This window comes from Muscardinus avellanarius (assembly GCF_963383645.1).
Source record: "Muscardinus avellanarius genome assembly, chromosome: 4".
NCBI lineage: Eukaryota > Metazoa > Chordata > Mammalia > Rodentia > Gliridae > Muscardinus > Muscardinus avellanarius.
The window spans coordinates 51,097,425-51,123,289 of NC_137789.1; the positions used below are offsets into that span (position 1 = coordinate 51,097,425).

At 34.7% G+C, this 25,865-nt stretch overlaps 1 protein-coding gene across 1 annotated transcript in view; it reads left to right on the top strand.

The window, feature by feature from the left end:
* The window catches only part of MMP16 (matrix metallopeptidase 16), a gene marked incomplete at both ends in the record, with an annotated part of 275,992 nt that overhangs the window by 145,442 nt on the left and 104,685 nt on the right, over positions 1–25,865 (top strand). The window contains 2 exons of the mRNA XM_080693638.1: positions 694–816; positions 19,909–20,213. Of these exons, the coding sequence (XP_080549764.1) occupies positions 694–816; positions 19,909–20,213 (428 nt within the window). The remainder of the gene's footprint in view (positions 1–693; positions 817–19,908; positions 20,214–25,865) is intronic.

Genomic DNA, 25,865 nt, shown 5'->3' on the forward strand with positions numbered 1-25,865 from the left:
CATATGAGATTATCTAGAAAAGTTAGAATATCTGAATAAGTATTAAAACTAATAAATTGAATGCAGCATTTAATTTTCAAATACAGTTGTTAAACCTCCTTCTGGTGATGTTCAGCTTCATTGAGTTTGGTTATAATTGTGGATTAAAAGTAAATGACAAATACTAGAAAATTAGAATAATGGTCAAAAGTAAAAAAGAAATACTAGAGACATTCTAACGTTATATGAACAAACATTTCACTGCTACTGAAGCTAAGAGAGAATGACATATTCTCTATTGACTCTTGGAATTTAAAGTCATATAATAGATTGAAAAATTTGTTGAGTATTAAACTTGGATGACATCTTAGCATTATAGATGATACTGGGGAATAATGACTTGTAAAGTTATATACCTTATTAAAATCAGATGCAATTTAGAAGCTCTGGGGTGTATCTCAGTATGCAATTAGCTTAAAACGAGTTAGAGAGGAAAATGATCTAAAAAATGTGAGTAGAAAACCAGAGATTCTTGATCTTTCCCCCAAAAACATATGTTACTTAGGTTCGAACTGCCAAGAATTTGACAGTTTTTTCTTTAGTTCATGGTTGGACATTATTATTACCGTCTCAGATTAACTTCTTAATGCATTTTATTTTGAAACTAATAATTAGGATTGTTGGCAAATAACTAAAAAATACTGCTTTTTACAGCTGGATGAAGAAACCTCGATGTGGTGTACCTGACCAGACAAGAGGTAGCTCCAAATTTAATATTCGTCGAAAGCGATACGCATTAACAGGACAAAAATGGCAGCACAAACACATCACTTACAGGTATAAGAACTAATGAATTTCTTTTTCCTCATTGTTTAATTCTGTTGTTTAGTTTTTTGTTTCCTTTTGTTTCATATTATGTTTGGTAATTTCATTTTAGGTTTGGTTTATTTACGATTTCTGAACATGGATTCCATGTTAACATGTAGTAATATAATATCATCATGCAGAAAAAATTAAACTGTAATTGATTCCAGTACTCAGGAGTCTGAGACAGGAGGATCACAGATTTGAGGGCAGCTTCCCCAAATCAATGAGGCCCTCTGCAACTTAGTGAGATCCTGTTTCAAAATAAAAAAAGCATAAAATAGTGTTGGGGATCTCAGAGATAGAATGTCCTGGAGTTCAATCATCAGTACCAAAACCAAAAACAAACAATAACAAAATCGCAGTTGATAAGAGAATAAATTGTCGAGTTGGGAGATTGATATATAATCTTTAAAACACTTGGTCTCTGCTGTGTGTTCTCTTCTAGCTTTTTGAATGAATGCCAACATTCTGAGATTGTTTGAAATGAGTGTTCAAATACACTATCTAAAAATAAATAATAAAGTATACAAATAATTACCTTTGAACAAAATGCCTTTGAACCGATTAATTAACTTCCAGCATCTGCCTATCCATTTTTCTTTTTATTGTTTTGGTAATTGTCCAAGGGTAGCAAGCTTTTGTTTTGTCCCCAATGGCTTTGCAAAGTGCCTTCCAACCTCGAGTAACAATGGCTGCTGATGGAGATGTTCATGTTTATTCATTTATTCACTGAACAAATGCGTATTGAGTTTCAGTCTGAACAAAGAACTCGAGACCCTGGGGGTGCAGCAATAAATAAAACATGGGGGACCTGTTTGTCCTTATGGAATTTACAGCCATGTGAAATTGAACATGTATATAAATGAGATACTCGTTATGAAAAGGAAGAAATACAATACAAGGCAAATGTAAACCAGGGTCAGCCAACCCATTCTAGAAAAACAAGGGAGGTCTCTCTAATGAAATTACCTTTTACCCAAGACCCTTAAGAAGAGAAAGAACTTGTTAAACCAATGTACAAGAGAGAAGGAGAAGTGTCACGAGCCTTCTCTGTCACATTACATGATTAGAAGAGGAAATTTTAGGGTTATTCTTTGTGTAAATAACTATATCTACTTCAAATAAAACTTAAAATTCAGTATATTGTTTTCTATTGATATAATTGAAATTGGATATTTGAGTTTATTTTCATTATTTTGGGAATACTTTTATTTTTTATAGTTCCCTCAAAGATAGTATGACCCAAGATTGTTGTCTTATGCAAATTATTTAAATTTTTTCTGCAGATAAAAAAAAAATCAAGAAACTATTCCAAGCCCATTCAGGAAGTTGGAATTCATCATTTAAATTTGTTTTTAGGACTTTTTACCCACCAACTTGTTTTAATATCTCTATAATCTACAATTCTAAAAAATAAAGTATTTTACCAATAAATTAATATATAATCAAATTTATATTTTCCTAAAAGGATAAAATGCATATTTTTGTGTGTACATTTTCAACACATTTTGATAAAAGCCAACAGGTATGATTGCTGATTATATGATAAGACTAGTGTTAACTTTTAAAGAATCTGCCCAAATATCTTCCAGCATGCCTAGCCCGTGTTGAACTCTCTCCAGCAATAACTGGAAAGCTCCTTTTGTTTCGAGGTCACCAGCATGTGGTATTGTCATCTAATGCTCTGGGTATTATATCTTTTTTTTTTTAAAGCTAGAAGATATATATTTTCTGATTTCAAACCATATAAAGCTACAATAATTGAAACAGTGTAGTACTGTTCTAAAGGCAGATATATAAACCATTGGAGTTAAATACAAGCCTAGAGCTAAATTCTTCCCTATATTGTCAAGTTATTTTTGACAAGGTTTCCACAAACATTTGGTGGTGGAAATAATAATCTTTTAACTAAATATTGTTGAAAAATAATAATTACATGGAAAAGAATAAAATTGGACCCTTACCTAATCCCATATACAAGTATTAACTCAAAATAGATAAAAGACCTAAATATAAATCTTAAGACTATAAACTTTTAGAAGAAAATCTGGGTCATAAAACCTCACAACATTGAAATTGGCAGTGATTTCTTGGATATGAATTCAATGGCACAGGCAACAAAAGAGTATACAAACTCCCTAAAAAAATAAAAAAAATAAAAATTGTATATCCAAAGACAATGTAAACAGAGTTAAAAGTTACTAATAGAATTGGATAAAATATTTCCAAATGCTATATCTGAAGGTATATTAATATTCCAACTAGAAATCCTAAAAATTAACAACAATAAAGGCAAACAATACAATTTAGAGATAGGTAAAAGACTAACATAAATAATGAATCTCCAAAGATAACCAATCTTAGTTGTCTGTTGGATGGAAAATCTTGTTTCTCTGGTTCTGGTCTGTGTTACCTATTTCTTCTTTGTAGTTAATCTCTTTGAGTATTTTCTCTAGTGCTGGTTTTGAAGACATAAATTCCTTCAGTTTCTGTTTGTCATGGAAGCTTCTTATTTCTCCATCTAATTTGATAGAAAGTTTTGCTGGGTAGAAGATTTTTGGCTGGAAGTTGTTTTCTTTCAGAGTTTGGAATATGTTACTCCAAGACCTTCTGGCTCTCATGACTTGGTTTGGGAAGTCTGGAGTGATTCTAATTGGTTTGCCTCTGAATGTCACTTGGCCCTTTGTTTTTGTTGCCTTTAAGATTCTCTGCTTGGCTTCCACATTGGTCATTTTGACAATTATGTGGCGTTGAGATCCTCTTCTCTGATCCTGTCTAAAGGGATTTCTATAAGTTTCCTGGACCTGTGTATCAACCTCTTGCTCTATGTTTGGAAAATTTTCTGCTATTACTTCTTTGAAGAGATTGTTGATCCCTTTGGTTTCACTTTATTTTCCCTCCTCTATTCCAATAATTCTTAGGTTAGCTCTCTTAAAATGGGCCCATATTTCTTCAATGTCAGATTCCTGCTGTTGGATATTTTTTTCTAGATTAGAAACTATGTGTTCATTTTTGGAATGATCATCTTCTAAGAGCGAGATTCTGTTCTCCATGTGGTCTAATCGGTTGTTTGTGCTTTGAATTGAGGCCTTTACTTCATTAATTGCATCCTTTATCTCTTTTTGGCTTTCTCTGAATTCTTTTCGAAGCACCTCTATTATTTCTACAGTTATTTTCCTGATTTGATCTTCTAGAAATCTCTGATTTTCTGTTTTATCGGGTTCTGATGTTGTGGGGTTGTGGGCATTCATTGCTCCAGTGTTATTCCTCTTTCCCATGATTTTGGAAGTTTGTGCCTTCTCTGGGTTCTTCCCTTGGGTCACTATGACTTCACTTAAGGTGTTCTGGATCTCGAGTCTGTGTTATCTCAGACCCCACTACTCCTTTACTGGGTTGTATCACAGAGTCTCCGACCCAGGGAGTCGATAGAGGCTGCTTTAGACATTGGGGGGTGCCAGGTTGCACATTCTCCTATGGTGTGAGATCTCTGCCACCGCCACTCCCCCACTGGGTCAAGTCCCAGGGAGTACAGTACTGGGATTTCTCCTCTGGGGCCCGCAATTTGACTCACTGTTCTTGAGTTCGCAGATGTAGCTGTACTGGTCTCGGTGAATTCGCTGCTGCTGCCGCCGGTGGCAATATGGCACTGCTGCTACGCCCTCGGCCGTGAGGCTGGCTTATTTCTTCTTGGTTTTGAGTTCCACTCTGAGTGCCTGCAGCGTGTGCTGAGCTCAGCCACTGGGAGCTTTAGATGCTCCCTGCGCTGAAAAATCCCGCCTGGCTGTTCCGCAGTGGCTCACCTCAGCTTGCTGTAGCTGTCCGGTGAACTCGCTGCTGCTGCCGGCAGTATGGCGCTGCTGCTGCGTCCTCGGGTGTGAGGCTGGTGTATCTCCTCTGTGGCTCTGAGCTCTGTTCTCAGTCCGCTTTCTCTCTGGAGCCTGGTGATTTTTTTGTTTCTCTGGTGATGGTGTTTTCTGGCTATAAAAGGCGCTGATTTTGTGGTAATAGAGATTGGTTGTTAGCAGGGCTCTTAAGCCCCGCTTTTCTCGGTCACCATCTTCCCGGAAGTCTGAGTATTATATCTAAAAAGTCATCATTATATCTAAAAAGTCATCATTGTTCAAGGACAACTAGATAAATCAGGAAAATACATATTTAGTAGTTTTCTGTATTACTGTTAGGTCTATAATCCATTCTGAGTTAATTTTGGAGTAAGGTGTAAAAATCAATCTCTGCATTTCATTTTTCCAAGTTCTTTGTCTGGGTGTCAAACTACTTCTACACCATTATGGGGAAGAACATCTTTTTTCCATGATTTGCCTTTGCTCTTTTGCCACAGATCAACTGACTATATTTGGATTGGTCATTTTCTGGGCATAGATATATATGCCTATTCTTAAGCCAATACCACATTGCCTTGATTACCCTGATTTAATAATAAGTCTTGCCGGGTGTGGTGGTGCACGCTTGTAATCCCCGTGCTTGGGAGGCGGACAGAGGAGGATTGCGCTGGTTCGGAGCCAGCCTCACTGGCTTAAGTGACCCTATTTCCAAATTTAAAAAGTATAAAATAGGTCTGGGAGTGTAGCCCGGAAGTAGAAGGGCTTTCAGGAACCCCAGTACCACAAAAAATAAATAAATAAATAAATAAATAAGTCTTAATATCAACAAAGTTTAGTTATCTGTATTTTTTCCACATATTAATTCATTAGTTGGAGTCTCTTGCATTCATATATAAACTTCAGAACCAGTTTGTTGATACCTATAATATAAATTGCTGTAATTTTGATTGAGATTGCATTCTATCTATACCAACTTAGAAAGAACTGAAATCTTAACAAATTGAGTCCCCCTATTCCTGAATATGAATATGATCCTTTTCATTTAAATATTTGAATTTTTAATACCTTTTTTTACTTTTTATTCTATAGGTATGCATATTTTGATGGATATATTCCCTAGTACTACATATATTTGTGTGTTGGTTTGTATTAGTCAGCATTTTTACTGCTATAATCTCAACTCAAACACTAGTCATACAACTAGGATGAAGGAAGAATATTTGATTTATTTGGAAGGAAGCTTCTGTAGATTCCAAGGTTTGGTCCATGTGAGGCCAGGGGCCAAGGATTCCAGGGCAAGGTCTTGGAAGTAGAGAGAGAGTAATAGGCTTTACTCCTCATATCATGGAGACCATAAGCATGAGAGCAAGTAAGAGGAAGAAGAACTATATGTAATCCTTGAGGTCCCAGCCTCAGGGACCCACCTTCTCTAGCCACACCCTACTGGATGGACCACTATCCAAGTAAATCCTTTACAATGGATTCATGCACTGCTGAGATTATAACCATGCCCTTCTCCTAACATTGCTACTCCATTTCTGTGCGGATTTTAAAGGATACCTCAAATCCAAACTATTATGCTCCTCCATTGGCCCCCGAGACCTATGGTTACCTCACAGTGCAAAATCTCTTTAGTCCATCTCCAAGAGTTTCCAAAGTCTGAACAGTTCCAGCATCACTCTAGAGTTCAAAAGTCCAAAACCTCCTTTGAGACTAAAGGTGAACTCTTGGCTGTGAGCCCCTGTCAAAAAAATAAATATTAAAATAAAAGGCAAACTACATGTATCCAATGTATAATGGCAAAGAGTAAACATTTGTGTTCTAAAATGGAGAAATAGGATCAAAGGAAGAAGAAACAAGACCAGAACAAAATCAGAACATACCAAGGCAAGCATTTAATCCTGTGGCTCCATTTTTAACATTGAAGGGATGTGGCAGTGAAAAGTGATCTCAAAGGGACCTTGGCAGCCCCGCCCCTGTGGCCTTGCGGTGGGCAGCATAGCTGCTCTTCTAGCCTGGCTCCCTGACACAACATTTGCAGCCTTCCCCTGCAGTTCTACATTTCTGGCATTCCTAAATCTCAGAGATTTTTTCTTGTGTCTTTGGCTTTAACTTCACAGCTTCACAAAGTGCCCCTTTTGGGGCTCCTTCTGGGGATTCTTCCTCTGCCACCTATTACCTGGTTTCCCAGCCTTTCCTTTAAAATCTGGGAGAAGCCTTCATGACCCCTTTTTCTCAGCAAATCAGCATTATGTGGGTGCTAAGACTGACAACCAACAGGAAAGGTAGTCAAGCCCCTTTCATTCACTGCTGCTGGGCCTTTTATAATCAAAGCCTCAGGCCCCCGCTTCTTCTGGGATGCTGCTTGCCCAACTACATCTGCCACCTTCACCATGGCCATTGCTGGACCCTTCCCCATCATGGCCACTGCTTACTCCTTTTTTTTTTTTTTTTCCTTTAGTCATTTTACATTCTTCCACAACATCATCTCTCTGGGCCCAAGCTTTAAACATGCCTTTGTAAAAGTCTCTTTGTCTTACTTTCTGTTCCCCAAATTTGTCATACAATTTGCTGAGTGAGGGCATCAGTATCCTTGATGCAGTGTGGATATTTTATTGTTTTGAGATTTCCTTCACCAGTTTATTCATTAGCCCATCATCTTTAAATTCAGCCTCACAAAAAGGTTCAAGGACACAGGCAAAATGGTGATAACTTCTTTGTCAGGATGTAACATATGTGGCCTCTACTCCATTTTCTTAATGGAGTCCTCTTGCCCTCCAAAATGTCCTAAGCACAGTCTCTACCATCCACCTTTCCAGCCACATTCTTACCTTTCTTATGTTCTCACATGAAACAATTGCAAAGACTCACAATCCACATGGTCAGACTTAGATATAGCTGTGTCCCCACTCTTCTGGTACCTAAGTCTGTATAAATCAATATTTTCACTGTTGTAATCTCAAAGACTGACTATAGAAGTAGGAAGAAATGGTATTTATATGCTCACAGCTTTTGTAGATTAGGGGGTTCAGTCCATGTGAGGCCAGGGACTACATATCTCAGAGTATGGTAGAGTGAAGTGGAGAGGAGAGTACCAGACCTTGCTCCTCACATAATGGAGGCCATAAGCAAGAGAGCAAGGAAGCAAGGGATGAGGGAACAATATATAATCCGCAAGGCCCAGTCCTAAACACACAACCTTTTAAGCCACACTCTACTAGCTTAGACCACTATCCACTTAAATCTATTATTGTGGATTTATCCACTGCTGAGATTACAACCAAGCCCTCTTTCAAACATTGACACCCTGTTTCTGTGAGAGCTGGGGGACATCCCAAATCCAAACCATTCATGGCTTAAATATTATTATGTTTTTATATCAAAATCCAAATATTTTTGTTGGCCTATAGAAAAGCAAATGACTTTTTTACATTAATCTTATATCGTATAACTTTGCTACATTTGATCATTTTTCCAGGAGTATTTTGTTGTTCTAATTATTCTATATTATTTTCTATAGAGAATTTTTGACATATGTGAACAGACAGTTGTATTCTTTTTTTAATCTTCATGACTTTTATTTCCCTTTTTGTATTATTACATTAGCTAAGTGATTTCATTATTACGGCAAATGGGCACAGTAAGAACAAACATCATAACCCTTTCCTTCCATCCTAGGAGGCCATTAAATATGTTGTAGTCTGTAGCTAATTTTCTCTGTGTTTTTCATCAATTTCAGTAGTTTGGCAAAAGTTTCTTTATGAATAGTTGTTGAGTTTTGACATAATATTTCTGCTGTATCTACCAATATTACCATATATTTTTCTTATTTGACCTTTGGTATATTACAGCAGTTTATTTTCAAATATTGAATCAGGCTTGCATACAGGTAATAGATCCTATTTTGTCATTCTTTTTATGTATTTTTGGATTGATCTGCTATTTTGTTGTTTAGGAATTTCACATCTATGTTCATGACATGTATTGATCCATTTTTTTTCTTCTTATAATAGCTTTATATGATCCCAGTATTAGATATAGGAGTTTTACAGCCTCCAACTGTAATCATGTTTTGTACAATTATTTTTGTATTTTCAGTTTTGCCTCATGTGGTTTGATGTTTTGTTATTGGGTTTAAATTCATTAATTATTGTTATATCTTTTTAGAAGTTTGACACCTTTAACATTATATAATGGACTTGGGATATATCTCAGTACTTTCCCCAGCACCACTAAAAAAGTAACAATAATAAAAAGATAACATTATTATTAATGCCTTTCTTTATCCTTGATCATTTCATTTGCTATAAAGTCTATCTTGTATGAAATTAATATGTCTATTCTAGTTGGATTATTACTAGAGTTGATATAGTATATCTTTCTGTATTTTTTTACTTTAAGGATAAACTGCTTATAAGAAACATTCTGGCCGGGCGTGGTGATGCATGCTTGTAATCCCCGCGCTTGGGAGGCTGAGACAGGAAGATCGCACAGGTTCGAGGCCAGCCTTGCTGGCTTAAGAGACCCTGTTTCCAAATAAAAAAATATAAAATAGGTCTGGTAGTATAGCCCGGAGGTAGACGGGTTTCCAGGAACCCCAGTACCACCAAAAACAAAAACAAAAAAAATTCTGTAAATTAGTCATATTGATTTACCCCACTAATCTTAGCTTCTGAGGAGGCTGAGGCGGGAAAATTATAAGTTTGAGGCCAACCTGAGCAATGAGCAATTTACCAAGACCTTGTATCAAAACATAATGCAAAAAGAGCTGGAAACATAACTCAGTGGTAGAGTGCTTGCCTAGAATATTCCAGGCCCTGGGTTCAATCCTCAGTAATCATCTACCCTTAAAAAAAAAAAAAAAGAAAAGAAAAAAAAGAAAGAAAGAAAGAGAGAGAAATAAAAAAACTATAAATCTTGCTTTGTGCTTTTGCTTTTTTGGTTTAATTTGTTTAATACATTCATTTTGATTGGTATATTTAGGATTCGCATTAAAATACTTATGTGCATAGCTGGATTGATAGCTATGAAATTTGTAATTTCTTTTGCTATTTTTGTTTGTTTTTCCTTTTTTCTTATTTTTCTAATTTTAATTGAACATTTCATATGTTACTTTTAGATAATCAATTATACTTCTTTTTAAAATAATTTTAAAGGTAACCTATCTACTTTCAAATAACACTATACTGCTTCACAGGTATTCTAGTTGCCTCATAGCAGAGTGGCCCTAATTTATGTCTCTTGTTCTTTACAACATTCCTTTTATTTATTTGCTCATCTATATGCTATATTTGCCCAGTACATTGTTGCTGTTGTTATTTTGAACAGTCTTTTGTTGTTATATCCAACATAACAATATTGAAAGATACTATTTTACTTCTACTTCTCTCCTAAATGATCTTCCTCTCACTAAATAGGTCTGAATTTTTGACCTATATCATTTATCTTCTTTCTGAAGAATGTTTTAAAATTTCCTGCACTGCAGTTCTACTGACAAGGCTTTTTTTTAACCTTTAATTTTTTTCTAGTTCACTTTGGAATAAAAATTTCACTGGGTATAGGATTGTAGATCGGTGGTTTTATTATTTTAACACTAAACATTTTTAATTTTTTATTGGTACATTACAGTTATATAGTAGTGAAACTTATTGCTATATTTGATGTATGTACAGAACATAATTTTGATCATCTTTATTCCTAGCACCTCCTCTTTTCCTTTCCTCACTCCATTGGTTTTATCCCTTTTGGTTATTAGCTTCCACATATCGAAAAAAAAAATATGACCTTTGACTTTCCAAGTCTGGCTTATTTTATGTAACATAATATTCTCAAGTTTCATTTTCTTGCAAATTACATGATTTTGTTCTTAATTATGGCTAAATAAAACATCATTGGGTGAGATATAACATATTTTCTTATCCATTCTTTTGAGAGATATTTAGGCTTATTATCTACTATGAGTATTGTGAATTAAATTGCACATGGTTATGCACATATCACTGAAAGATGCTGACTTTAATTCTTTTGGATAAATAATGAGGAGTGGCATATCTGGGTAATATGGTGAATCCACTAATATTTATTTGAGAAACCGCCATACTGGTCTCTATAGTAGTTGTCCTAATTTATAAGTCCACCAACATTATTTCTTCTTCCCCAAAACCTTACCAGCAGGTATTATTTGAATGTTTAAGTACTACCATTCTAACTGAAGTGAGATGAAATCTCAGTGAAGACTTTAAATATTTTATGCCCCTTCTTGCTTGCATGCTTCTTGAAGAGAATTCTAATAGATTTATTGTCCTTGTTCTAGTTATAGATAAAACAAGTAAACATTTATGTATTATATTCTTAAGTGTATTTTTATAGACAGATCCTTTTTCTTGTTGTCTTAGTTTCATGGATCTGTGATTTTGACATTAATTTGGGCACAATCTCGGGCATTATTACTTCTGTCCTTTTCTTTCTTTTTTTTTTCTGGTATTCTCATCATAGTCATTGTCCCATAGTTCATAGGTATTCTGTATTGGTACTGGGGTTCCTGGAAGCCCTTATACCTCCAGGCCACACTCCCAGACCTATTTTTTATTTTTGGAAACAGGGTCTCTTAAGCTAGCACGGCTGGCTTTGAACGTGCGGGATCCTCCAGTCTCTGCCTCCCAAGCGCAGGGATTACAAGCGTGCGCCACCATGCCCGGCTGTTTTTTCATTCATTTTTTTCTCTTTGTTTTTCAATTTAAAAAGTTTCTGTTGACATGTCTTTAAGCTCGCTGATTGTTTTCTTGCCCATGTTCAGTCTCATATTGATCCTATTAAAAATTATTTTCTTTAGAGGGTTTTAAAATGATTATTTATAGCATTTTCTCTCGATTATTTCTTAGAATTTCTGTCTCTCTACTTATATTACCTATGCATTTTTATGTCATCTACTTTTTAAATAGAATCCTTGGCATATTAATTATTTTAATGAGTTATTTTAATTACCCAGTTTGATCATTCTAAAATTTCTGCTTTATCTCAGTCTGGTTCTGTTACTTACTTGGTCTTTTCCAACTCTATTTTCTATTGCTCTCTAGCATACTGTAATTTCTTTCGTTGTTGTTGAAAGCCATGTTAATGTATATGGTAATAAGAACCGAGAAAATAATCCTTTAGTGTGAGTTTCTGTTTATCTCTGTAGCAGCTAAGCTTGTTTAATGTTGCTGTAGCTGAATTTTCTTAGTGCCTGTTTTATGACTTTCCTTCTACCTTTAAGTATCCCTACAGACTCCTTAAATAGATCCTGTGTCGCTAAGCTATCTCATTTGAAATCCAATGTTATTGGGCTGGAGTTCTGTTGGAGTGCTGTATTATAGAAAAGAAGCAATCTACCATCTTATGATTAAATCTCTTCTTTTACTGAGTCTGAATCTCTGGGCTATGACCTTAAGAAGAGTTTTCTATCCCCTTCCCCCTTTTTCCCTTTTTCTTTTTGTGAGACAGAAAATGTAGAGATGACTGAGTTGTTTAATTGCCCTTCATTTTGATCAGATAAGGAACCTATAAAACAGCTTTTTTTCTCAAAGCCAAAAATACACTTCTATTGAGGTATATTTAAAAAGCCTTGCCATTTTTGTCCCTTGACTGGAAGCTGAGAGACTTTTTCTAAGTTCTTCTACCAGGAGAATATGATGGGACCCCTAGAGATAAAAATCATAAATGTGTATCAGGGCCCTAGGTTTTACCCTGGGAGCTTTTAATTCCCAAGATACCCCAGGCTTCTGTTTTAAGTATTTCTACTCATTCCAGGTTCCATGGGCTTTCACTCTTGCTAAGCTCTGATTCTTTGTATTTGCCTATTTTTGTAGTTATGGACAGCAATTGACACCTTCAGGTTTCTGATGAAATAAATAGCTGCTCATATTAGTCCAGCTTTATTTCTTATAAGATTGAGGGTGATAGCATAAGTACTTTACATATTAACTCAGAAACTGGTAGTCTATAGCTTTCTTTTGAATAGGCCCCTAAATACAAAATTCATATTGAAAACATATATACAATGTGTAATCTTTACAAGGGCACCTTTTAACATGGACCCAGATACACGTTCAAAGAATATACTTACAGATTATATGAAAGCCATTTATGTAGAAAGGTATGAATCTTCACAGAGATATAACAAAAGTCCAAAATAAATGTAAAGAAATATTTTTCTTTCAATAGAAAATTTTAATATGATGAAGTTTTACATTTTCCCCAAGCTTGTTAATTCACAGTAATTCCAACCAAAATCTAAGTAGAATATTTCAAAAGTTGTTTTTTTTTTTGGGGGGGGGGAAGATATACATTAGCAAATTGAATTTTAAAAACTTGAGGAAGATTAAATGCCACGGAAAACATCAAGAAGCTTTCACTCACTAAATATGAAGACTTATTTTATCAGTACTAATTAAGGTAATATATGCTATTAGCACAGAGATAGACAAGTAGTGCTGATCACAAAAGAGATTACAAAGGCAGTCACACAACTTATTTGTACTAAAGGTAGCCTTTCAGATCAGATGGGATGAAATGGGATATTTTATTTAGAAAACTGTTCAGTGATAAGTAATTATACATATGGAAAACAATGAAATTGTTTTAAAAGATTAAATCATTCGTTTTCCTTTACATTTATTAGACAAATCACAGAAATTGTTGGTAGCATTAAGTAAGCATATAGAATTAGGGTTAAAGTTATTACATTTTAAAGTAGTTAAGAACTTGCCTGATATATATTAAATACTATACGAACATTTGCTACTATTTTTTCTTATTTATTTAGAGAAATAAATGAAAAATATGACATTGAAGCTCAAAAAGTAGTTATTCATATAAAGGATAGATAGCTGACACATGCCATTACAACATGTGGCAGATTTGGAGTAAGACTGGTGGAATCAAGGTTTTTAGTTTTTGTTTTTGTTTTTGATTTTGGTGTAACTGGGATGGAACCCTTCTACCTCTGGGCTATACTCCCAGACCTATTTTATATTTTATTTGGAAACAGGGCCTCTTAAGCCAGCGAGACGGGCTTGGAACCTGCAGGATCCTCCTGTCTCTGCCTTCCAAGCACGGGGATTACAGGAGTACGTCACCACGCCCAGTTTAGAATCAAGTTTTTTATGAAAGCCAACTCACTAAAAGCCAACAGGAGTGTGACTCAGAAAAAGCTAAAATGGCAAGAGTATACTGATGGACAACAAAATATCCAAATTAGTAGTGATGCTAATTTTTCCCTTTTTTTTAACTGAATTAACATAATGTACATTTTCTCTCATACCATTGCTCTTTGACTGCTTATTGGAAAATTAATGAACAGTTCCAAAAATCAATCAAAATGCTAAGGTAGCCCAAATGTAGTCACATGAAGAACAGCTCAAGATAAAAGTGGAGAATTCTCAATGTGATAAAAAAAATAATATTAAGGGGAGAAATTGTTAGTTACTCTCAAATGCTTTTAGACTTTCAGAAAAATCTATCATTTTGAATACTGAAAAAATTATCTATCCTATGAATCTTCATTACTGGCACTATTTAAATTAAGAAATTTATTCATTTGTCAGGTAAATTAGAGACCATTAGTGTAATCATTTCAAAGCTAATTACTGAATCAAGTAATGAATTCTAAATAGGCTTTGGTTAACCTTTTTCACAACATAAGGAAAATTTAGTGAGCAATAGACTTTATGAAATAGATTTTTATTTCCCAAGCTTATAAAATATTATAGAAGTAGACTTGGAATAATATATTTTATCTTTTGGAAATCTAAATTTCAAAATATTATTTTATGTGATAAAAGGCCAATGGTACAGTAACCTAGATTGCCAGATGAGTCTATTTTAAAAGTTATATTGTCTTAATTACTATTCATAATATATTAATTAATTAATAATGCTATGCAATACTATATTAATTACTTTTTATTTTCCCAGTAAATTTATCCTTAACTACTTTTAGTTTTAAATGAATGCTTCTGGGCCATTTAAGAACACACATTAGAAACTATTCTACTTTAATAGCATGTGCATTGCAGGAAAGTCAGAAGTTGCTAAGGAATAGTTGATTTCTTTTCAGAAATATTATTATCCTCTCTCAACTCAAAGAGCTCACTAAACTTGATGATCACATTCACTTTAAAACCTCAACCCCTGTGTCCATAGGATACCACATAGACTAAGAAACCAACACTATTTAAATAAGATCCATGGTATTATCTACTTAAATTTGTCTTGTTTAAAAAGCCAGCATCTTGAGAAATAGCCACATATTCAATGTAAGATTTCCTCAAGGGATTTTATATTCATCTTTTATTCTGCAATAATTTCTCATACATAAAAAGGTTGTGAAGCCATGACAACCATATATACATATTATGAATAATAGTATTTTCTTCAGTTTTCTTCTGATTTATAGTATATTCAGAATATGAATGTTAGTAATTTATCAAAGCTGTTCATTATTTTATTCTATTATATTCTTAGTATTTATCTACTTTTCCTATTATAGTAAATTTCTCTTTCATTGATATTTCTCTTTCATTGCTATTTCATTTTGTATTAAAATATGGGTATGCTGTTACAAATAACTAGTTGTCTGTTCATTTGACTGATGGTTATTTACACTTCTTCATACCAAAATAATTTTTGACAGAGCTTATTATAAAATTTCTATATCTTAACAAAATGCTGAGGCAACTAGCTTCCCCCCTTACTTCCCATATTATTGATGAGACATAATCTAACTATGAAAAAGAGTTATCACTATATCAAAACTTGAGGAAGAAATAACCTCGTATATAAAATTATTATTAAATGCACTTGTATATATAATGGCATTAAAACTAGAAAATCCTGACTTTACACTTATAAGTCAACCGGCACACCTTTCTGACGCTACCAATTATTTTGATGAATGATAAGGTGTAGAAAATTTTTCTTCATGAGTTTTATGTAGGACTTTAAGTTGTGGTCATTGGAAATAACATTTATCAATTTTTAAAAGATATGAAGTTTCAAAATTCATTCAAATGGAAGTTTGATAGAATCAGTGAAATTGTATAATGAAACAGCTAGATAATAACTTCAGAAAAGAAAATCTATTGTCAAATTAGAATGAAATATAGGTCCACTTCATTGACAAAAAGAAAATGTCTTAGTCTTTGTCAAATAATTTGTGTATTCTTTGTTACAATGGTTTAGTATGACAGTCTATTTTACTCCTATTAGTGCGTGATTTCTGTGTCTCTTTCTAAAGAATTAGTTTATTGGTGCGTTGCAATTATGCATGGTAGTGAGGCTCAACGTATTAAAAACATATGTGCACACCGCTTTTGGTGTACTTCCCTCTGCATCCCACCCCACTACCCCTGCAAGATGGGTAGTAATACCTTCTTGTGGTGCCATGGTACTATTGAACTGTCTCCTTTGGATATCCCTCTTCCCCTCTCTCTCTTCCTTAATGCCCTTCAACTACTTTGCAGATCATTCTTTGCATTGTTTAAAGCCACTTATGCTTCCTCTTTTCTTTCTAGCTTACAAAAATGAGACAAAACACATCGCCCTTGACTTTCTGAGACCAACTAATCTTGCTTAGCATAATATTCTCCAGTTTCCTTTATTTTCCCGAAAAGGGCATGATTTGTTCTTCTTCATGGCTGAATAAGACTCCATGGTGTATGTATACCAGTGGACAATTTTCATTGTCCATTCATCTGTTGCCAGATACCTAGGTTGGTTTAATTTGGCTATTGTGGATTGTGCTGCTATATACATGGGTATTTGCCGGGCGTGGTGGCGCACGCTTGTAATCCCCGCGCTTGGGAGGCAGAGACAGGAGGATCATGCAGGTTCGAAGCCAGCTGCGTGCGCTGGCTTAGGAGACCCTGTTTCCAAATAAAAATGTACAAATAGGTCTGGGATTGTAGCCCAGAGGTAGAAGGGCTTCCAGGAACCCCAGTACCACCAAAACAACAACAACAACAAAAAAACATGGGTATATTTGTTTATCACTATAGCATTCTGACTTCAGTTCTTTTATAAAATGCCTAGGACTAGTATTTCTGGGTTTGTATCCTTTTTTATTTCAGTTATTAGTAAATATAAATATCTCTCTATGGCTAAAAGTTTCTAAACTCTTGTTTTGTGTTTATACCTTTTTCAATAGTCTAGCCCTGTTTCTGAAATGCTCTTTAATGTTTTATATTTGCTAATGATATTGTGACAAAGCATATTTGGAAGCTCAGTACATAGTTTTGGGAAACAGTAATATATTTTTAAATCCAAAGTTATCCATAGTTCTAATGTGCATTGAATCCATCACGATTTCCAGTGAACAATTATCTTAGAACATCATAAACTCACTTCCTCGTATCTACCTGACTGTCATGCTTGCCTGTTTCTGTGTTCTCTTGTGTGACTTCAGAAATGTTTTATTACATCCATTCTTATTCCCTTATCCATTTTCCATTGACATGGACATATTTGTCACTGGAATCATATTCGGGAACCTCTGTGTTCAAAACTCTCCGTGGCCTCCCTTCACAGAATCCAACCCAGCCCTGCCAGTCTTCTCTCTCCTTATTATTGTCTTCAGTGTTCATTTGCTCCAACTCCCTTAGCAATCCCTTTTGGCACTGTGCAGACTGGAAACTTAGTGCATGGCATCTTTAGCTTCTCCTGTTATTGAAATAGCATTGATCTCTTTATCTCAGCTTTCCATCCCCTTCTATTGCCATCTGAAATTAGCAGTGTCTAGTACCAAGTGCAGTATCCATTATGTAGTAAGTTCTTTAAAATAATGTGTTACAGAGTTATCTTCTCACTGAGGAGGAACTTCTGAAATCCCATAGGATAGAAAGAAGATAAATGTTTGCTGGAAAATTAACATAGGCAAGTCAGAGTCACAACATTACACTGCACACCTCTTCAGCCATGAAACAGGAAATTTAGAGACTAAAGAGCTAAGCAAAAATCTACATGCCTCCGTGTAGATGTTTACGTTTCTCAAAATGTAATTCAGGACACCATGTTTCATAAAACAAAGTTAAAAGAAGCTAATAAAATAACACCAAAACACTGTCTCACTTCCTCTCTGAGTGGGAATGAATTCTTTAGTTCCTGCCATCTCTCATCTAGGTCAAAAACTGTGATAACTTGCTGGGCGCGGTGGCACATGCTTGTAATTCCCGCCCTTGGGAGGCGGAGAAAGGAGGATTACACAAGTTCGAAGCCAGCCTCAACTACTGAGTGAGGCTTTCAGCAACTTAGTGAGCTCCTGTTTCCAAATAAAATATAAAATAGGTCTGGGAGTATAGCCTGGAGGTAGAAAGCCTCTGGGTTCCATCCTACCAAAAAAAAAAAAAAAATGTGATGACTTCTTCAGCTCTTTTCTTCTTCCAGCTTATGACTAATCACACATCTTGGCAAGTGTGTCTAAAAATATGTCCAAAATACAAGTATGCCTCAATATCTCCACTGGCACAACTGGATTTTTGCAATAGTTCCCAATGGGTCTTCCTGTTTCAAATTCTGCTCCACTTTCCTGTGTTTTGCACCTGATGGTTCAAGTCATTTAGTTAAATCATCAGTCAAATGACAGGTTACAGCTCATGGTGCTCTGGTTTTATTCCTCTTCACTCAGAGCAAAATGCTCTGACAATTGCCCTTTCTCTCTGCCCACACTTTATAGGTTTTGAAGTTGCCAAAATTACCTCCACTTCAAGACCTTTCACTTATCTTTTCTTCCAGGAGTACTCCTCTCTTCCACTCCATTTCTACTTAGTTTACTGCTTTATGTCCTTTATAGATAATGAATAATTGTATCAGATAATTACTATAAATGTGTTCTGGAGCACTTACTAGAAAATAGTGAAAACCTTATTTGAGATATGTGAACTAGCATCAGAATTTATCACAGTGGATTCTTGGAATATTTAGAATGGAGATTCTCAGAGTGTTTTTTTTTTTTTTTTCAGAACAGACACCTAGAAGCTTTCTCTAAATTCCTATACATTGGAATGTTCAGTAGATTAAATAAGATGTTATAAAGTGCTTGCCTGGCTCATAGTAAATGCTGAATTAATGGCATTATTAGTTTAGCATTATTCTTGCTTGACTCACATTAAGATTATCTGGAGATAGCTACAATTTGGTTATGTATGATCTGCAAGATTTTTTCCAATGGAAATTATATCTTAAAAGTGGCATATAAGTAGATTTTAAAAGGCAAAATGATTTTGATTTCTATATATACAATGACATGTAGTAAAGACACCATAATTTATCACTTCTTCATTAGTCTCCAATTCTCTTTTGTGATTATAAAACAATATTCACCTGAATATTAGTTACTCTTTTTCTATTAAAATATTTCTTTAGTATAAATTTATATTCGGACAATTATTATTTGAAAAGTTCTAGCCTTATTTAATACTCCTGAGAAATTTTTCATTGTTTTAAACATGAGTGGCATGTGTTTTTCGTCTTACAATACAAAGAACAGATACGAGTTTTATTTCTGTTCTGTTTTGAAAAAATAGTATACAAAAGGATAAACATTTGATTACTGATGGAATCAAGAACAATATTAAGAATTATTTCATCAATTTATATTAGCATCAGAACTGTTTATAGTCATGTTATCTGATTACTTCTTTAAATTCTTATGACTGTACTCACAGTACATATTAACCAGAAAAACATAATTAAGAAAACATACATTTCTTTAAAAATTAGAAAATGGTTATGTTATATGCCTGATGAATGTGTGTTTCCAGATAAAGAAGATTATAAAGCCATTTTTTTAACTGATGTGCAAAGATACAATGTGTGCCTCTAAAAATAAAACCAGAAAGAATCTGACATTATTATTTCGAATTGAATCTGTTTTCCAATTTGATCATTTGGCAAACCTGCCTCCCTAAATTGTTGTCTGGAAGGCAAACTGGCTGATCTAGTTACCTTCTCTTAACTATCAACAGAGATCTCCCACTGATTGCCTCAATAAATGACTACTATTCTGCTGGTAATTACGTGATCCCAATAAAGTAAAAAACTAGCTGTAGAGATAAGTGGAATGTATTCATTTCAATTAAATATGACTATTTTCCCTGACTTTTTGCTAGACTATGTTCACAATATATAATAAGTCAGATGACACATAACAAAGCCATACTGATTATTAATTTTTTCTAACTTTCAGTATAAAGAACGTAACTCCAAAAGTAGGAGACCCTGAGACACGTAAAGCTATTCGCCGTGCCTTTGATGTGTGGCAGAATGTAACTCCTCTGACATTTGAAGAAGTTCCCTACAGCGAATTAGAAAATGGCAAACGTGATGTGGATATAACCATAATTTTTGCATCTGGTTTTCATGGAGACAGTTCTCCCTTTGATGGGGAGGGAGGATTTTTGGCTCATGCCTATTTCCCTGGACCAGGAATTGGAGGAGATACTCATTTTGACTCAGATGAGCCATGGACACTAGGGAATCCTAATCATGATGGTAAGTGCATGGTTTTGTTTCAATGAAAATAGTCCTCTTTAAATTTTTAGAATGCTCAAGTGATTTACTAATTCACAAAGTTAAGGTATTGATTCTAAATATTCTTTTAAATTATAAAACAATGTATAAAGCTTGTTTTGTTTCAGGACAAGAATCTCTATGAGATATTAGATAATACTATTATATATATGTATATATACATATATATGTATATATACATATATATATATATTCTTCTGATTGACAATTAGAACCTTATAATACACATATTCTAAAGTGAATATTTTGCTTCAAAATATTTCTTCAAAAGTTTTACAGACAGTTATTAAAGTCTTCAGATATCCATGAAGAAAATCTTACAATTTTTCTTACATCTTATGACAATGTTTTCACTTGAAATTTAACACACATTAATATTTGTGATATGGCTTCTACTGCATCTTTTGTGTTACTTTGTTTTGTTACCTGTTTAGTCTATGCATTTTATTCCCTCTCTTTTTATTTTTATCTATTTTATTGATATTATAATCAGATATGACTATATGATTTATTTTTATAATTATATTTTCCCCCAAAACTAATTTTTTACAAATCTAATCTAACACACCCATCAGCATTGCAATCTTTATAATTATTCTGACATACAAAAATAATAAAAAAAAAAACTCAATAAAAGAATAGTTACTTTAGACTGGGCATGATGGCGCATGCTTGTAATCCCAACATTTGGGAGGCTGAGACCAGAGAATCACAGTTCACTGACAGCCTCAGCTACTTAGTGAGTCCCTTTGCAACTCAGTGGGATCTGTTTAAAAAAAAAAAAACAAAACCAAAAAAACAGCCTGGCATGGTGGAGCATGCTTGTAATCCCAGCGCTTGGGAGGCTGAGCAGGTTTGAAGCCAGCCTCACTGGTTTAAGAGACTCTGTTTCCAAATAAAAATATAAAATGGATCTGGGAGTGTAGCCCGAAGGTAGAAGGGTTTCCAGGAATCCCAGTAACACCACAAAAAAAAAAAAAAAAAAAAAAAAACCTAAAAGAAACCCTAAAAAATAGGACTGGGGTGGAGCTCAGAGGTACAATGCCCCTGGGTTCCATTCCCAGGACTGGAAAAAAAATAATAATAATAAAACAAAAGAATAGTTACTTTATCTAAAAGGGATATGTCTTCTTGGACAAAAAATACATATTTCAATTTTGATGATTTTTTAAAATTCAGCTGGGCAAAGTGACACATGCTTTGTAATCCTAATACTTGAGAGGCTAAGGACAGGAGGATTTGCAGGTTCATGGCTAGCCTCAGCAACTTAGTGAGACCCTGTTTCAGAATAAACAATAAAAATATAGGACTGTGGGTATAATTGAGAAGTAGAATGAAACTGGTTTCAATTCCCAGTTCTGCAAAAAAAAAAAAAATTCAATTATTGAATCTTAGAGTTGTAAGATTCCTAAGCAACCTTGTGCCCAATTCTTGTCATCAAGACTAAATCTTTTTTCTTTCTCACCATTTTAAAATGTCGTTCTACTTCAAGTGTGCATTCCTTTAATGACAACTAATCGGCTAATAAAACTCTTAATTCTTCCTTGATGAGTTAAGCCTAGTCATGAAATTAAGCTTTGTTAGTTCATTAGAAGATTTAGTTAGCTGGATTATCATAATGGCCTTGCAGTTTTAGGACAGCTAGGGTTCAATTATGTGATGAGTAGTGAATGAGGTTGAGTTAAATATAATTTTTTAACTGTTTAACTCCAAGCTACACCCCTAGCCATTTTCTTATTCTTTATTTTGAAACAGGGTCTCACTAAGTTGCAGAGGCCTCTCACTAAGTAGCTGAAATTGGCCAAGAACCTGAGATCCCCCTGTCTCAAATTTCCAAGGATTACAAGTGTGTACCATCACGCTCAGCATTTTTTTTTTTTATGGTGGTACTGGGGTTCCTGGAAGCCCTTCTACCTCCGGGCTACACTCCCAGACCTATTTTATATTTTTTTGAAACAGGGTCTCTTACGCCAGCGAGGCTGGCTTTGTACCTGCGCGATCCTCCTGTCTCCGCCTCCCAAGCGCGGGGATTACAAGCTTGCACCACCACGCCTGGCCCCACGCTCAGCATTTTAAAACAACTTTTTTCTTTCGTTTTGTTTTGTTCTTTTAGTGGTGGGCGTGTAACCTGTAGCCTTCTGGTTGCTAAGCAAGCTCTATACCACTGTGTTACAATCCCAACAATTAAAATGATTTTAAATAATAGAAGAAATGCTTGCATTCTTAATTAAGAAGAGTATCACTTCTTTGCTGGCACAGGCAAACTAAGATTACTTCCAATGGAAAACTAAAACTCTTCACAGAGAAAATTGTCCTTTCTTGCAACTGTACATTCAATGAATGATTAAAGCTACCTTAATGTTTTAAAATTAAAACTTATATTTTAAATGGCACATAAAAACATAAAAAATGTACATACTCAAACGGCACCATATGATGTTTCGATACAAGTGCACATTTGTAACTTTTAAATCAGTTTAAACATTTATGTCTTCAAACATTGATTATTTCTTTATGATGAAAACTTAAAATCCATAGTTTTAAAGTTGTGTTTATTTGGCTTTGCAGTCTCATGTGTTTATAAATATTAAAATCTTATAGCTATCATATTGCTGCTATTTTGTCTTGGAATGTTTGAAATCCTCAACAAAAAAAAAGGCTGCAGTAATCCTTTAGATATCTGCTCTACTAGAGTGTTTCTTAGGCTTCGACACTTTCTGAAAATAGACAAAGACTTTTTAAGAAAAAACCTACAGGAGGATTTGATGACGTAGGAAATGAGTATGGATCGAGAAGTGTGATCAGTGCTGTGAATGCATTTGTGTGTTTTATGATTTAAAACATTTTAAAATAATGTATATGTGGAAAAATTCTGAATTATAACATGAGGCCTAAAGGATGTACAATCAAGTCAAGGCATTTTTGACTGAGAGTACGTCTTAATACATCTTACAACCTCATCTCCTATACCATGGAAGGAATGCATTCTTTGTACATGTGCACATGATGAAAAAATTGAAACAATTGTTTGATTTTTGGTTTTTCACTTGGAGGTAAATATGTGTCTTTTCCAGTCAAGTAAGAATATTCTTCCTGTGAATGAGCCTTAAGGAAAGAACTCTGCAAAATAATAATGTTTCAGAATTGCAGGGGATTAGAGAGATGTTAATTGACTGTTGGAAATGTAATTCCATAAAGATTTACTGCTTAATTGAAATTCAAACTCTTCACCAGCAACAGCAGGGCAGCTAGGGTGGTGTCAGGCTGAAGTATTGATCATTTATCAAAGGAACAGCCTCTAGCTTTGCTTGTGGTACTGGTAGATGTGGGGAGAATTCATACATCCTAGACCCTTGCTACACGAGACTTTGTTTTATATCACAAATAACACAACAGCACGAATCTGACAGCTTCATTGATAAACTTTTTTTCTTTCTTTCTTTTTAATCCAGTCCTGGAATGCCCCTGGCTTACTTACCTGAATTATTTTCTCTTCTTCTTTTTACAGCTCTTGAGCAGCTAGAAAACAGAGCAGCTTGGTTATTTAGCAAAAATGCAAATGAAAGAGCCTCTTGATAAGTACCCAGCTCATTTTCCACAGCATATTGCTCAGCTAATGAAGGCAATTTGAATTCTGTCTACCTCAAAAAAAGATAAACAGTGTCTTAGGCTGCCAGGAACCCTTTATTCTTATCTACTTTCCTATCATTTTGCTTATAGTTATGATACCTTTTGAAAACCCAAGCTAAAGATCATTAAGTATATTAAAATAAAAAGTACATTCAAATACACATACATACACACACACATGTACACCTAATAAAAATAATACTATTTTTTTCAATTTACACTGGGTTTTTATTTTCATGTTTTGAATAAAAAAGTCATGTACATAACAATTCAAAATAGAAAATATTTTCATGAGAGGATTTTGAGAAGATACATTGATTGAATGTAAATTTAAAATTTTAACTCAAAGAGCATGTTAAGAGACATGAATCTTATTTCCTTGGGTATGGTTTGAAGTTTATTTATTTATTTATTTATTTATTTATTTAGTGTGTGTGTGTGTGTGTGTGTGTGTGTGTGTGTGTGTGTGTGTTACTGGGGATTGAACCCAGGGACATTTTACCTCGGAGGTACACCCTCAGCCCGAATGATTTTTTTATTCTCTATTTTTAACAGGGTCTCACTAAGCTGTGGAGGGCCTCACTAAGTAGCTGAGGCTGGCTGCAAACCAGGATCCTCTAGTCTCAGCCTCCTAAGTACTGGTATTATAAGCATGTACCACCACACCTGGCTTTTTGATATAAAGTTTAAATGACATGATCAGTGTAAGCGCAAACATAGCACAGAGACATTCTACCTCCTGGCTACAACCCCAGCCCTTTTTTGTTTTTTATTTTGAAACAGGGAATTGCTAAATTGCTGAGGTGTCCTTGAACTTATGATCATCCTGTCTCAGCCTCCCAAGTACACTGGGATTACAGGCATGCACCACCATCCTGGGCTCACAGAGACTATCTACTTCAGTAATAGGCAGGCTGTAAAAAAAAAACAAAACAAAAAAATGAGTGATCAATGGTGATTAAAAAAAGTCATCTGTGAGATCAAATCTCTTAAATCCATTCTTTTATTACATGTGAAATGATTAACTCCTCCATTAAGCTCACATACTCATTAATACACTACACGTAAGTTAAGCAAGCAGTTTTCATGATGTAATGCTTGAGTCAGTGGACAGGACTTTCACCATTCATGGAGAGCTAGCTTTCTGAAAGAAAAATGTCTTTGCTACACTAGTACCCAAATCACCTGCCCACAGTTTCACCTAGGCCTTCAGCAGCTGTCTGGTTACCTCCCAACCTCTTCAGTTCCTTTTTCAGCTGTCACTGCTATGTAATATTTCTGAGAGGCTCACAGGATTTGGACTTTGATCTTTGAGGAAAGAAAGAGTTATATGCCTACTGGGTATTTGTGAACATATCTATCTGTCAGCACCACAGTCTCTGGGAGTCTTACCTAGAACCATATGTGCTGTGGTTTTTGAAGACGACAGAGGGACTTGATATGAGTAGATAGTCAAGGGCCTTAAGCTATCCTTAAAACAGAAGTACTTACTGAGATTTTACATTCTTAATTAGCTCTACACCACATAGTTCTTAACCTTACCACTTTAAAAAAAAAAAAAACTTGGAAACTCTCTCAAAAAGAAATTTGGCTTTTGCAATTATGTTGGAGTTTTTATTTTATTTTTAATAACATGACTTCTTTCTTTCCTTCTTGGAATTAACTTTATTTCACTAAGTTTATTTCACTTCACTAGACTGTTGGCTTAAATCGCAGCGGGCTTGATTCTTTCAAAATCTTTCAGTTATCTAGCTTCACATGATTATTTAAGCACTATCGATGTATGTGCAATTTAGAGAATAGCAGACAAAGCTGAGTGTTGTGATGCGTGCCTGCAATCATAGTACTTGGGAGGCTGAGACAGGAAAATCTCACGTTCAAGGCCAGCCTCAACAACTTAGTGAGACCCTGTGAAAAATAGAAAAGTAAAAATAAGAAGGGCCAGGGTTATAGCTCAGAGGTATAATCTTCCTGAGTTCAATT